This window comes from Pipistrellus kuhlii, unplaced genomic scaffold (genome assembly GCF_014108245.1).
Source record: "Pipistrellus kuhlii isolate mPipKuh1 unplaced genomic scaffold, mPipKuh1.p scaffold_m20_p_75, whole genome shotgun sequence".
In the NCBI taxonomy this organism is placed as follows: Eukaryota; Metazoa; Chordata; class Mammalia; order Chiroptera; family Vespertilionidae; genus Pipistrellus; species Pipistrellus kuhlii.
The window spans coordinates 1,029,391-1,043,953 of NW_023425579.1; the positions used below are offsets into that span (position 1 = coordinate 1,029,391).

Genomic DNA, 14,563 nt, shown 5'->3' on the forward strand with positions numbered 1-14,563 from the left:
CGGGCAGAGGAGGCGGCGGGCGGAGGGCAGAGGAGGCGGCGGGCGGAGGGCAGAGGAGGCGGCGGGCAGAGGAGGCGGCGGGCGGAGGGCAGAGGAGGCGGCGGGCAGAGGAGGCGGCGGGCGGAGGGCAGAGGAGGCGGCGGGCGGAGGGCAGAGGAGGCGGCGGGCAGAGGAGGCGGCGGGCGGGCGGGCAGAGGAGGCGGCGGGCGGAGGGCAGAGGAGGTGGCGGGCGGAGGGCAGAGGAGGCGGCGGGCGGAGGGCAGAGGAGGCGGCGGGCGGAGGGCAGAGGAGGCGGCGGGCAGAGGAGGCGGCGGGCGGGCGGGCAGAGGAGGCGGCGGGCGGAGGGGCGAGGGGCCGGCGGGCGGAGGGCAGAGGAGGCGGCGGGCGGAGGGCAGAGGAGGCGGCGGGCAGAGGAGGCGGCGGGCAGAGGAGGCGGCGGGCGGGCGGGCAGAGGAGGCGGCGGGCAGAGGAGGCGGCGGGCGGAGGGCAGAGGAGGCGGCGGGCGGAGGGCAGAGGAGGCGGCGGGCGGGCGGGCAGAGGAGGCGGCGGGCGGAGGGCAGAGGAGGCGGCGGGCGGGCAGAGGAGGCGGCGGGCAGAGGAGGCGGCGGGCAGAGGAGGCGGCGGGCAGAGGAGGCGGCGGGCGGAGGGCAGAGGAGGCGGCGGGCGGAGGGCAGAGGAGGCGGCGGGCAGAGGAGGCGGCGGGCGGAGGGCAGAGGAGGCGGCAGAGGAGGCGCGGGCGGAGGGCAGAGGAGGCGGCGGCGGAGGGCAGAGGAGGCGCGGCAGAGGAGGCGGCGGGCGGGCGGGCAGAGGAGGCGGCGGGCGGAGGGCAGAGGAGGCGGCGGGCGGAGGAGGCGGCGGGCGGAGGGCAGAGGAGGCGGCGGCAGAGGAGGCGGCGGGCGGGCGGGCAGAGGAGGCGGCGGGCGGAGGGCAGAGGAGGCGGCGGGCGGAGGGCAGAGGAGGCGGCGGGCGGAGGGCAGAGGAGGCGGCGGGCAGAGGAGGCGGCGGGCAGAGGAGGCGGCGGGCGGGCGGGCAGAGGAGGCGGCGGGCAGAGGAGGCGGCGGCGGAGGGCAGAGGAGGCGGCGGGCAGAGGAGGCGGCGGGCGGGCGGGCAGAGGAGGCGGCGGGCGGGCGGGCAGAGGAGGCGGCGGGCGGGCGGGCAGAGGAGGCGGCGGGCGGAGGGCAGAGGAGGCGGCGGGCGGGGCAGAGGAGGCGGCGGGCAGAGGAGGCGGCGGGCAGAGGAGGCGGCGGGCAGAGGAGGCGGCGGGCAGAGGAGGCGGCGGGCGGCGGGCAGAGGAGGCGGCGGGCGGAGGGCAGAGGAGGCGGCGGGCGGAGGGCAGAGGAGGCGGCGGGCAGAGGAGGCGGCGGGCGGGGGTGGTGACATGCTCAGTCACCTGAGCTGCCTCCCCCTCCCACGCCTAACATGCTGGCACCAGACGTGACCTGACATATCCCCACCCGTGTGCCCTTTGGGTGGAGAATCCAGAGTCCTCCATCTTTTTTTTTCTTATATTTTTATTGATTTAAGAGAGAAAGGAGAGGGAGAGAGAGAGAGCAGCATCTAGGATGAGAGATTGTCATGGCTCAGCTGCCTCCTGCACGCCCCCAATGGGGACGGAGCCCGCACCCCAGGCCTGTGCCCTGACCGGGAATCGAACCCTGACCTCCTGGTTCCTAGGCTGGTGCTCAGCCGCTGAGCCAGGCCGGCGGGGCAGAGTCCGCGGTTCGTTGCCTGAATAGTCAGTGTCCACAGCTCTCCTTCCAGCTCCGGAGGGTGGGGGGGTGCTGGGGTCCCCCGAAGGGGACTGTCCTGTGGGTCTTTCCATGTAACCCGTGAGTGGGGTGTTTTTTGGCCTCGAAGCTGGGAGAGAGGCCCTTTAGATCCCGTTAGAGTCAGGGCGTCTCTGCCCCTCCTGAGGGGAGGCCAGGAGCCAGCACGGTGAGCCGCCCTCACCGGGAAGGGCCTGTGTCTGCACCCGCTCCCGGCGGCATTGGCAGACGCGGCCGCAGGCCTGCACCCAGAGGAGCCGTGGGGCCTGGGGAGCAGAGCCGCCTCCTCTGGGCCTGGAGCCCGTGGGGCCGGGGGCCGGGGGCCGGGAGCCGGGGGCTGTAGGGCCGGGGCCGGGGGGCCGGGGGCCGGGGGGCCGGGGGCCGGGGGCCAGGGGGCCGGGAGCCGGGGGGCCGGGGGCCGGGGGCCAGGGGGCCGGGAGCCGGGGGGGCCGGGGGCCGGGGGCCGGGGGGCCGGGGGCCGGGGGCCAGGGGGCCGGGAGCCGGGGGGCCGGGGGCTGTAGGGCCGGGGGCCAGGGGCTGTAGGGCCGGGGGCCGGGGGCCGGGGGCCGGGGGCTATAGGGCCGGGGGCCGGGGGCCGGGAGCCGGGGGCCGGGAGCCGGGGGGCCTGGGGCTGTAGGGCCGTGGGGCCTGGGGGAGCAGAGCCGCCTCCTCTGGGCCTGGAGCCCGTGGGGCCGGGGGCCAGGGGGCCGGGGGCCGTGGGGCCAGGGGGCTGGGGGCCGGGGGCCGTGGGGCCAGGGGCTGTGGGGCCGTGGGGCCGGGGGCCGGGGGCCGGGAGCCGGGGGGCCGGGGGCCGGGGGCCGGGGGCCGGGGGCTGTGGGGCCAGGGGCTGTGGGGCCATGGGGCCTGGGGGAGCAGAGCCCCCTCCACTCGGCCTGGAGCCCATGGGCCCGGGGCCGCACACACGTGTGGGCAGAGGACCTGCCCATCCTACCTCCGCACACGTTCCCGCCCGGTCGGAGGGCCGTGGGCTGTGCTGGTGCCGGATTAGGGCCTTCTTCCTTGCTCTCTTACCAAATATTCAAGGAAGAACTAAAACCGATCCTCCTCAGACTATTCCAAAAAATTCAAGAGGAAGGAACACTTCCAAACTCCTTCTATGAAGCCAGCATCACCCCAATACCTTGCTCTCTTGCGAGGCGTCTGGCGGCTCCAGGCCCTGGAGGCCCCGGACCGGCCGCGGCTGCCGGCGCCCGGATCAGAGCCGTGATCCTGGCCCAGCCTGGGCCCGCGGGCGCCTGGCCTCAGAGCAGCGGCTCCCCGAGGAGACGCCTGGGCTGGGCCTGGGGTCCCCCCGCTCCTGCTGGTGTTGGGGTGTAAGGGGGCAACCCCGTCCCCTCAGCAGTTCCCCCAGCAGGCTTTTGCCAGACCCTCCATGGAACCCGCCAGAAGCTTTACTATGGATTTGCTATCCTCACCGAGGCTGCTTTCTCACTGATTCTTAGCGAGTGGACAGGAGGGAGAGACACAGTGAGAGAGACTTCGATGTGAGAGACACAGCAATTGGCTGCCTCCTGCATGGGCCCAGACCAGGCCCAGGGATCGAGCCTGCCATTGAGGTACCTGCCCTTGGCTGGAATCAGACCCGGGACCCTTCAGTCCACAGGCCGATGCTCTACCCCACATGTGTCAAACACAAGGCCCGCGGGCCAAATCCGTCCCGCCAGGCCTTGCCATGTGGCCCGCACCGCGCTGTCATCACTGCACTCCGCTGTGTTTCCATCACAATGACAGTTTATGACTGTTCAGTAAACCATTCGGCCCACGATTTAGGCTGGATTTTAGATTTTGGCCCCTTCTCTGATTGAGTTCGACACCCCTACTCTACCCACTGAGACACACTGGCCAGGGCAGAAGCCTTATTTTAAGCTCCAAACAAGAGACGTCTGAACTCTCAGGCTCGTTCTGTCACCTTTGGCTCGAGAGCCATATTGTGGGTACCCCCTCCTCAGGCACCCTCCTCCTCAGGCATCGCCTCCCCCTTCCATCCTCAGAGCTCTGGGGCAGGTGGCCGGGTGCCTCGGTGGGGGGTTGCGGGGTCCCTCTCCGGCCAGCGCCCGCTCCCAGCACCCGCGGCCGGCTGCGGATGAGGCCGATGCGTGTCAGTGTGTGTCTGTCTCTCTGTCCCCGTCTCAGGATGGTTGAAGACGTGATGTCTGTGTGTTCTCTGTTGTAAGTAACCGTCCCGCCTCTGCCTGCGCCTCGGGCTGCTCGCCTCGTGTCCACCGCACGCTCCGCCTGCTCCCCGCCCCCCGCTGCCGCTGCACGCTCCGTGTTTCACGTGGGGGGGCCACGATTCGTGGGGTCCGTGTCTCCACGCTGGGCGTGGCCGTGGACAGGCGACCCCGGTCTGCCTGCCCGCCGGGAACGGGCTCCTTCCCCTTGTTCGCTGGCCGCCTGCCCGAGCCCCACCCGTTTCACACCCCTCACTCCCGCCCCCTCCCTCCCCTCACTCCCTCCCCTCCCTCCCGCCCCCTCACTCCCGCCCCTCACTCCCGCCCCCTCACTCCCGCCTCCTCACTCCCTCCCCATCACTCCCCTCCCCTCACTCCCTCCCCTCACTCCTCCCCTCACTCCCCTCCCCCCGCCCCATCACTCCCGCCCCCTCCCGCCCCCCCACTCCCCTCACTCCCCCCCCCACTCCCGCCCCCCCCCACTCCCCCCTCACTCCGCCCCCCCCTCCCCTCCCTCCCCTCACTCCCGCCCCCATCACTCCCCCCCTCCCGCCCCCTCACTCCCCCCCCCCCCCCCCTCACTCCCGCCCCCTCACTCCCCCCTCACTCCCGCCCCCTCACTCCCTCCCCTCACTCCCGCCCCCTCACTCCCCCCCTCACTCCCGCCCCCTCACTCCCGCCCCTCACTCTGGTTTCACGTGGGCCGGGGCCATCGCCTCCTCAGTTCTGTGCCTTCATGGTGACATCCTGCCGGCCCCACAGCGACTGCGGCTCGCCCTGGGACACCGAGCAGAACGTGGGGCTTTTCCAAACGGGGCCTGCGGGAGGGGCGGGGCCCGAGGCTGCGGGAGTCACGGCTGCTCGGGGCCGGCCGGGGTCAGCATGCCGCCTGGGGTCACGGTCCTGCGGGGAGGGAGGGGGCCGGAGCGACCGCCCAGGCCTCTGCTGCTTTGCCTCCCGGCCAGGAGGGTCCTGTGGGCGGCTCCCAGGGCCCCGGCCAGCACCTTCCCGCCTCCCTGTCCCACGGGGGACCTGGCCTTCTGGCCTCCCTGTCCCCACCGGGGGCCCAGCCCAGGCGAGGGCAGCCCCCAGGGGCGGAGTCCCCGGCTCTCTGCCGCCCCAGGGAAGTGAGGACTCAGCCACGTAGCAGCGTGAAAACCATAAGTCCCCGTGTTTGTGTGCATGGACAGCTGGACGCTTCAGGCTGGGCCCCACTGTGCGCTTTGCAACGCATCGCTGCTGCAGTAACCATCCTAGTGTTCCATGAGTGGGTGCCACCGTGGGGAGACAGGGAGGAGCTGGGTGCCAGGGTCTGCCCACGGGTTGACCGGGGAGGGGTGGGAATCTAAGGATGTGTTGCCTGGGGCAGGGCCTGAGGCCAGGAGGTGGGCCCATCTGCAGGGGGAGGAGCCTCCGTTCTGAGCACAGGGACTGCGGGGACCCCTCTGTGCTCACCTCTGACCCTTCAGGAGTCCCCCCGATGCTCCCTTGGCGCCTCCCCCCACCTGCCTCCACTTAGCGCTCAGGACTGCACAGCTGGAGACGGTTCGGGGCACCGTGTCCGACCCGAGCGTTTTCACCAAAATTACAGAACGACCTCCCTCAGCCCTGCCGGGCGTCAGGCCCCCTGAAGCTCAGGGTCCCCGGAAGGAGCCCGCCAGCTCTCCCCCAACCCAGGCCCCTCCCCCAAAACCCGCCGACCTGCCTGGTGGGAGCTGCCCCGCCCGGGTCAGGACCCTGCACCCCGGGGCCGGGCTCGACGGGTGGGCCAGGACCGGACCTGCGCGCCCAGATGGGCTCTAGGGGCAGTCAGAGCCCGGGGTCAGCGCCCCACGCCCTCTGGGTCCGCCTCCGGAGCCTCCCGGCCTCGGTCACACCTGCTGGGGGCGCAGAGCGAGCCGGGGTGGCGGGCGGCAGGGGGTCCGGGCAGACGCTCAGCAGAGGCGGGGGCTTCGGTCTGCTCTGTGTTCGGAAGGTTCCGGACCCGGTCGTGTTCACGTTTCCCCTTCCGTTTCCAGTGACACGTTCAGGGTGAAGAAGTCGCCAAAGCGGTCCCCCCTCTCGGACCCCCCCTCTCAGGTACGTGTCCCTGGCGTGTGGGGTGCCCGCTCGCCGGGGGAGGCCGGGGGTCCCTCCCCCATGGGCCTGTGAGACAAAGAGTTACTGAGACAGGCACTGGGCATGTGTGCGAGCACCGGAGTTTTTACTTTTCATTTTATGGACTTCAGAGAAGGAAGAGGGAGGGAGGGAGGGAGGGAGGGAGGGAGAGAGAGAGAGAGAGAGGAGAGAGAGAGAGAGAGAGAGAGGGAGGCAGAGAGAGAGAGAGAGAGAGGGAGGGAGGGAGAGAGAGAGAGAGAGAGAGAGAGAGGGAGAGAGGGAGGGGTCAGTGATGAGAGGGAACCATGGACTGGCTGCCTCCTGCACACCCCTCACTGGGGATGGAGCCCGCAACCTGGGCCTGTGCCCTGAGCGGGAATCGAACCCTGACCTCCTGGTTCGCAGGCCAACGCTCAGCCTCTGAGCCCCGAGGCCGGGCAGGAGCCCGTCGTTTGTAACCCACGTCCAGTGGGAGGGAGAGAAAACTGCCTCCCGCCCGAGGCCCGGCTCCTGCTCACCAGCTCCGCCCCCAGCACCCACCACGGCTGCTCTGCTCCAGGTCACCGTCCGGGCAGGCTGTCCTCCCTCCGGGGGGGTGCCAGGCCCTTCAGTCCTAAAACAATCCCCTGCCGGCGGGGCTGCAGAGAGGGGCGGCCTGGACAGGGGCCCGGGTCCCTGCCTGGCTCTGCCTCCTGCTCAGCGGCACCCCCTGCAGGCAGGGAGGCCAGCCCTTCCTCTGTCCCCACCGGCAGGTGGAGGATTGTCAGCGATGGCGACTGGGCACAGCCCAGGCCTCAAAGCAGTGAAATCACCGGAATAAAAGTCCTTCCCTCCAGTGCAGGCGCAGGAAGCTCTCAGGGACCGAGACGCCCAGTAACCACCCCCCCATGTTCCTAAGCCCGGCCCCCCGGACGCGCCCGGGAAAGGAACCTCATCAGGGACAGAGCGGTGCCCGGGGGGCCGGACGGTGGGCGGTAGCGGGCGCGGACCCTGGACGAGAGGAGAGACGGCTCCCCCCCTCGCAGGACCCCACGCCCGCGGCCACACCGGAGGCGCCGCCCGTGATCGCGGCCGTGGTCCACGCCACGGACGAGGAGAAGCTGGCGGTCACCAGCCAGAAGTGGGCGTGCATGACGGTGGAGCTGGAGGCGGACAAGCAGGACTTCCCGCAGCCCTCCGACCTGTCCTCCTTCGTCAACGAGACCAAGTTCAGCTCCCCCTCCGAGGGTGAGCGACGGCCGGGAAACCCCGCGGCGGGCTCCGAGCCGAGCGTCCACCTGTGACCAGCGGTCAGGGTTCGACTCCCGGTCAGGGCGCAGGCCCGGGGTGTGGTTTGATCATTGACTTGTTATTAGAGGAAGGGAGATAGACACATTCATGATGAGAGAGAACCTTGGATCGGCTGCCTCCTGCACGCCCCCTCCTGGGGATGGAGCCCACACTCCGGCCGGGGCCCGGACCGGGAATGAACTGTGACCTCCTGGGTCCGAGGTCGGCTGCCCAACTGGAACATCTTATTTTAAAGCTCGTGTTAGGGTCAGTGTGTAAGTGCTGGCTTCCACGATAAATAGAAACAGGTGCTCTAACCCAGAACGCCTCGGGCCGAGACATCTGACACTCCTGCCCGCGGGGGTCTGAGCCGTCACCCCCTCTCTGAGCAGCAAAAAGCCCGCCTGCCCCGGGCCTGCCCCACCCAGCCTGCCCCTGTGTCTGCCCCTGCCCCTGCCCCTGCCCCTCTGCCCCTGCCCCTGCCCGGCGCTGACCCCCGTCTCCCCGCAGAGCTGGACTACAGGAACGCCTACGAGATCGAGTACATGGAGAAGATCGGCTCCTCCCTGCCCGTGAGAGCTCCTGCGGCGGGCGGCGGGCGGCGGGCGGCGGGCGGCGGGCGGCGGGCGGCGGGCGGCGGGCGGCGGGCGGCGGCGGGCGGCGGGCGGCGGCGGGCGGCGGCGGGCGGCGGCGGGCGGCGGCGGCGGCGGGGCGGCGGGCGGCGGCGGGCGGCGGGCGGCGGCGGCGGCGGGCGGCGGGCGGGCGGCGGGCGGCGGCGGGCGGCGGGCGGCGGGCGGCGGCGGCGGGCGGCGGGCGGCGGCGGCGGCGGCGGCGGGCGGCGGGCGGCGGCGGCGGGCGGCGGGCGGCGGCGGGCGGCGGGCGGCGGGCGGCGGCGGGCGGGCGGCGGCGGCGGGCGGCGGCGGCGGCGGCGGGCGGGCGGCGGGCGGCGGCGGCGGCGGCGGCGGGCGGGCGGGCGGCGGGCGGCGGCGGGCGGCGGCGGCGCGGCGGCGGCGGGCGGCGGGCGGCGGCGGGCGGCGGGCGGCGGGCGGCGGCGGGCGGGCGGCGGGCGGCGGGCGGCGGGCGGCGGGCGGCGGCGGGCGGGCGGCGGGCGGCGGGCGGCGGGCGGCGGCGGGCGGCGGGCGGCGGGCGGAGGGCGGCGGCGGGCGCGGCGGGGCCGGGCAGGCAGGCGCTTCCCCAGCTCCTGACCACACAGCTGGCCTCTCCGGTCCCCGCGCCCTGGGACCCAGACCTCGCAGCCAGCTCCTGCATGCCCACTGCTCCCGGTGCCCACTGCTCCCGGTGCCCGCAGCTCCCGGTGCCCACAGCTCCCGGTGCCCACTGCTCCCGGTGCCCGCAGCTCCCGGTGCCCGGTGCCCACTGCTCCCGGTGCCCGCAGCTCCGGTGCCCACTGCTCCCGGTGCCCACTGCTCCGGTGCCCACTGCTCCCGGTGCCCACAGCTCCCGGTGCCCGCAGCTCCCGGTGCCCGCAGCTCCCGGTGCCCGCAGCTCCCGGTGCCCACTGCTCCCGGTGCCCACAGCTCCCGGTGCCCACAGCTCCCGGTGCCCACAGCTCCCGGTGCCCGGTGCCCACTGCTCCCGGTGCCCACAGCTCCCGGTGCCCGGTGCCCACTGCTCCCGGTGCCCACAGCTCCCGGTGCCCACTGCTCCCGGTGCCCACTGCTCCCGGTGCCCGGTGCCCACTGCTCCCGGTGCCCACTGCTCCCGGTGCCCACAGCTCCCGGTGCCCGGTGCCCACTGCTCCCGGTGCCCACAGCTCCCGGTGCCCGGTGCCCACTGCTCCCGGTGCCCACAGCTCCCGGTGCCCACTGCTCCCGGTGCCCACTGCTCCCGGTGCCCACTGCTCCCGGTGCCCACAGCTCCCGGTGCCCGCAGCTCCCGGTGCCCGCAGCTCCCGGTGCCCGGGTTGCGGGCTCCATCCGCTGTGTGGGGCGTGCAGGAGGCAGCTGATCAGTGATTCTCACACCATTGATGTTTCTCTCTCCCCCTTCCTCTCTGGGATCAGTAAGAAATACACATTTAAAATAATAAACGAAAGTGTATATTTAAAAAGTGCCCCCCCCCCCCCCAGGAGCCAGCGGGCAGCTCCTCTCCCTGAGGAGGGGAGGAGGGAAGGAGGGAAGGAGGGAAAGGGGGAGGAGGAGAGAAGAGGGAGAAGAGCGAGGAGGGGAGGAGGGGAGGAGGGGAGGAGGGAAAGGGGGAGGAGGAGAGAAGAGGGAGAAGAGCGAGAGGGGGAGGAGGGCAGGAGGGGACGGAGGCTCCTCCCGCTGAGCCCTGTGCTCCAGGGAAGCCCCGCCGTCCTCTGACGGCCGGCCTGCGGCGCCGAGCTGACCCTCGGCTTTGCCCCCCCAGGAGGACGACGCCCCGAAGAAGCAGGCCCTGTACCTCATGTTCGACACAACCCAGGGGAGCCCCGTCCGGTCCCCGCCCACCCGGACGTCCGAGTCCCCCACGCCGTGCTCGGGGTATGCCGCCCGAGGGGGTGACCCTGTGGGGGGCGACCCCGTGGGGGGGACCCCGAGGGGAGGTGACCCCGAGGGGAGGTGACCCCGTGGGGGGGTGACCCCGAGGGGAGGTGACCCCGAGGGGGGTGACCCCAAGGGGGGTGACCCCGAGGGGAGGTGACCCCGGGGGAGGTGACTCCGAGGGGAGGTGACCCCATGGAGGGGTGACCCCGAGGGAGGTGACCCCGAGGGGAGGTGACCCCAAGGGGAGGTGGCCCCGAGGGGGGTGACTCCGAGGGGAGGTGACCCCGTGGAGGGGTGACCCCGAGGGGGGGGACCCCAAGGGGAGGTGGCCCCGAGGGGGGGTGACAGACAGGCCCAGCCCCAGCGCAGCTCTGCCTCCCGGCACTCACGTGTCCACACGGACGCAGCCCGGCGGGCCGGCTTGCTGCTGCTGCCCTGCGGGTGAGGTGACGCCCTCTGGTGGCGGGGTGGGGGCCTCTGAGTGCCCTGTGCTCTCACAGCCGCTGTCATTGTCCTGTGGGTACAGCACTGGGAGCCGCGTCCCACCTGCCCCTCGTGGCTGTGGACCTTGCACAGACCACGGGCCTCTGTGCCACGGGGAGTCACCGTGCCCTGCCCCGTGGGGGTCCGGGGGTACAGCAGGGCGCCCGGTGCTCCCCGTCGCGCATTGGGGTGCGGCGCCTCCAGGAGGCGTGAACAGGAAGCACCTGTCGGCCGGGGGCACCGAGGGGCAGCGCTGACGGTGCCTGTGGGTGTGACTGTCAGCCTCCGTCCGCGGGTGCTGGGCCGGGTGCTGGGCCGCGGGGGCCTCCTGCCGGAGAGAGAAACATGGACTGGCTGCCTCCTGCCTGTCCTCAGCCAGGGGTTCCCCACAGCCTGGGCCTGGGCCCCGGGGGGACTGACAGCGACCGGAGGCCCGTGGATGGCGCCCCCCGGAGCCCTCGGCGGGGACGGAGGCTCTGCTTTCCCTCTGAGACCCAGGCTCTGGCCGAGGCCGAGGGTGCTGTGCTGGCCGGTCAGGTGTTTTACCTGCAGCTGCCTCTCCCCGCCGCCCAGGCACTGCCTGCGCCCACAGAGCCGGAGACCAGACCACGGCCCGGCACAGCCCGCCCCCTCAGGCCGCGGCTCCTGGGCTGAGCCAGGACAGCTGGGCCCCACCGCCCGCGTGGGGGCCCCGGCATGGGCTGAGCCCCCAGACTGTCCCGCCCGCAGGCCCCTGGCGGCCAGGCCCTGCCCCTCCCCTCTGGCTGCAGCCTGAACATCCAGGGCCCCCGCCCCGCTGTCCAGGGCTTTGCAGCGCGAAGACAGAGGTGCCTTCTCCTCCTCAGGTCGAGCTTCGAGGAGGCCGAAGGGGTGAAGGGCCCCTCGCCGGCCCCCCGCGGGCTGGCCCCCGGCCAGGAGCCGCTCACGCCGGGCCCGGGCCCGGAGAAGCCCCGGCAGAAGGAGCTGGAGGCCAGGGCCATGGGCGCCGCCGCCGAGGGGATCGAGATGGTACGTGGGGTCGAGGGGCCGGGACCCCTGGGGCTGAGGCCCGGCCAGCGGGACCCCAGCACCCGGGGCCAGGCTCCGAGCAGCGCTCACCTGCGCCCACGTGCGCCCCGCCTGTCCGCTCCCCCCAGAAGCCAGCCTAGGAGGCCCCCCTAACCAGGCCCTGCCACCACCCGCTCTGTTTGCCTCCGGGCTATTGATCCCCCTCTGGAGCCCCTTGGGGCGGGGCAGCCGCTTTGGGGTTGGCATCAGAGGGCGGGGACCCTGCTGCCCATAGACCGGAGGGTCTGTGCTCAGCCCCTCGCCCCCCTTTGCACAATTAAAATGGACCGTCTTCGAGGTGAATCTTATTGCTTCCCCGCCCTCCCAGCCACCCCCCAGGGCTTTGGGCCATCGGTGTAGCTTTGTTCTGTTCCATGTCGTAAACCACTCATTGCACACACTGAGTCTACTGAGCACCTACTGCGCGCCAGTCAAAGAGGGCTGAGCGGAGAGCCTGGGTGTGCCCAGGCCTGTGCCTGCAGAGCTGGCTCCTGACTCCGGGCTCTTTCTGGTCCTCGGGGGAGGGGTGCTCTCTCCATGGGAAACCATCTCCCCCGAACCCCACTTCTTTCCATCTTCCCGCTGGAGGGTGTTCCCCACGACCGACTCCTGGGAACCCCTTCCCCTGGCTTGTCCTTGCCCCTGAGCTTCTCAGACAAATGAGAAAATGGTTACCCCCCCCACACACACACACACGGACCAGTTAGGGAGTGAGGGCGGTGTGAGGGGGGCTGGGCCGGCCCTCGAGACGCCCATTGACCACTGGCTGACCCCCCCCACCCCGAAACCTTAGGAGAAACGTCCCCGTGGGTGCGAGGGCCAGGCAGCATCGCCTCACTCTTACCTTGTCTCTCTCCCCGTCTCTCCCCGTCTCTCTCCCCGTCTCTCCCCGTCTCTCTCCTTGTCTCTCTCCCTGTCTCTCTCCCATCTCTCCCCATCTTTCCCCATCTCCCTGTCTCTCTCCCCGTCTCTCCCCACTTCTCTCCCCGTCTCTCCCCGTCTCTCCCCACTTCTCTCCCCGTCTCTCTCCTTGTCTCTCTCCCTGTCTCTCTCCCCGTCTCTCTCCCTGTCTCTCTCCCCGTCTCTCTCCTTGTCTCTCTCCCTGTCTCTCTCCCTGTCTCTCTCCCCGTCTCTCTCCCTGTCTCTCTCCCATCGCTCCCCATCTCTCCTTGTCTCTCGTCTCTCCCCCGTCTCTCCCCGCCCCTCCCCTGCCCGCCCGGCCAGGCGGCTCCGGAGGGCGCTTTTGCCTCGGCGGACGCCCTGCTCAGCAGGCTGGCGGACCCGGCCTCGCTCTGCGGCGCGCTCGACTACCTGGAGCCGGACCTGGCGGAGAAGAACCCCCCGGTGTTCGCTCAGAAGCTGCAGGTGGGCGGCTCCGCGCCTCCGCGGGGGGAGGGCCCGTGGAAACCGCGGGAGCGTGGCCTCGGGGCCTCCGGGGGGGAGGGGGAGGGCCCGTGGAAACCGCGGGAGCGTGGCCTCGGGGCCTCGGGGGGGGGGGAGGGCCCGTGGAAACCGCGGGAGCGTGGCCTCAGGGCCTCCAGGGGGGAGGGCCCGTGGAAACCGCGGGAGCGTGGCCTCGGGGCCTCCGGGGGGGGAGGGGGGGGGGAGGGCCCGTGGAAACCGCAGGAGCGTGGCCTCGGGGCCTCCAGGGGGGAGGGCCCGTGGAAACCGCGGGGGCGTGGCCTCGGGGCCTCCGGGGGGGGGGAGGGCCCGTGGAAACCGCGGGGAGCGTGGCCTCGGGGCCTCGGGGGGGGGGAGGGCCCGTGGAAACCGCGGGAGCGTGGCCTCGGGGCCTCGGGGGGGGGGGGGAGGGCCCGGGGAAACCGCGGGAGCGTGGCCTCGGGGCCTCCAGGGGGGGAGGGCCCGTGGAAACCGCGGGGAGCGTGGCCTCGGGGCCTCCGGGGGGGGGGGAGGGCCCGTGGAAACCGCGGGAGCGTGGCCTCGGGGCCTCCGGGGGGGGAGGGCCCGTGGAAACCGCGGGAGCGTGGCCTCGGGGCCTCCGGGGGGGGGGGGGCCGTGGAAACCGCGGGGGCGTGGCCTCGGGGCCTCCGGGGGGGGAGGGCCCGTGGAAACCGCGGGAGCGTGGCCTCGGGGCCTCCGGGGGGGAGGGCCCGTGGAAACCGCGGGGGCGTGGCCTCGGGGCCTCCGGGCCTCCGGGGGGAAGGGCCCGTGGAAACCGCGGGAGCGCGGGCCTCGGCGGCCTGGACGCCGGGAGGTGGGGGGGGGGGGTCCGTGGTCCCTGGCGGCTGGGACACCCAGAGGTGGGGGATCCGTGGAAACCGCGGGGAGTGTGGGCCTTGACGGCCGGGACGCCGGGAGGGGGCGAATGAGTGGCCGCTGAGAACGGGGCCCTCCCCACGGGGACATGAGTGTGGGCTCGAACCCGGGACGCCGCGATGTGTGACTGTGGGGAACCGGCCGCGTGTCCCGGCGTGGAGGCCGGGCGGTTGTCTCTCGGCGCTCTGACGGCCCCAGCGCAGCTGCGGGCGGCCCCAGAGCCACGTGCTCCGTGAGGCCGTGCAGCCGCTGTGCACAGGCGGCTCAGTCCGGAGGGAGGGCGTCGGGGCTGGGCCTGCACTGCAGCCGGGACAGCGGCCGGCCCTTCCCAGCCAAACGGAGGCTGCGCACAGGCGCTGTCCGTCCACTGGAGGGCGCTATCAGCCAGCTTTCCACGCAATGAACCGAAGGACAGAGGCCAGAGCGGACCCTGCAGTGAAAACGCTGGTTTTTGTTTAAAAAATTGTTTCCTGTCCACATGCGTGATACTCAGGTTTCAGAAAAAGGACCCTGACCGCGTGGCTTAGGGGCCGAGCGTCGACCTGTGACCCAGGAGGTCAGGGTTCGATTCCCGGTCAGGGCACAGGCCTGGGTTTGGGGCTCCACCCCCAGTGAGGGGTGTGCAGGAGGCAGCCGATCCATGGTTCTCCATGGTGGTTGATATTTCTCTCTCTCACTCTCTTTTTCTCTCTGAAATCAATAAAAAAGTATGTCTCTTTAAATAATAATAACCTCAGAAAAGGGAAATTAAACCCTGTTTCATGATCTGCTGTGGAAGCTGGGGTGCTCCTGAGCACCCATCACAGCCCCCCGGGCACACGGCCCCCCGTGCACACGCCTCCCCGTGCACACACCTCCCCGTGCACACGCCTTCCCGTGCACACGCCCTCCCCGTGCACACGCCTCCCCCTGCACACACCGCCCCGTGCACATGCCCTCCCCGTGC

The 14,563-nt window shown here is 72.3% G+C and overlaps 1 protein-coding gene across 5 annotated transcripts in view; it reads left to right on the plus strand.

The window, feature by feature from the left end:
• The window catches only part of LOC118710491 (transforming acidic coiled-coil-containing protein 2), a 39,426-nt gene that overhangs the window by 13,473 nt on the left and 11,390 nt on the right, over positions 1-14,563 (plus strand). For 2 of the 5 annotated variants that reach the window (XM_045576140.1, XM_045576141.1), the window contains exons 4-10: positions 3,921-3,956; positions 5,977-6,037; positions 7,081-7,282; positions 7,835-7,897; positions 9,693-9,807; positions 11,139-11,301; positions 12,565-12,705. In XM_045576140.1, coding sequence (XP_045432096.1) covers positions 3,921-3,956; positions 5,977-6,037; positions 7,081-7,282; positions 7,835-7,897; positions 9,693-9,807; positions 11,139-11,301; positions 12,565-12,705 — 781 coding nt within the window. The remainder of the gene's footprint in view (positions 1-3,920; positions 3,957-5,976; positions 6,038-7,080; positions 7,283-7,834; positions 7,898-9,692; positions 9,808-11,138; positions 11,302-12,564; positions 12,706-14,563) is intronic. The other 3 variants (XM_045576139.1, XM_045576142.1, XM_036422982.2) reach the window with 3 other exon arrangements.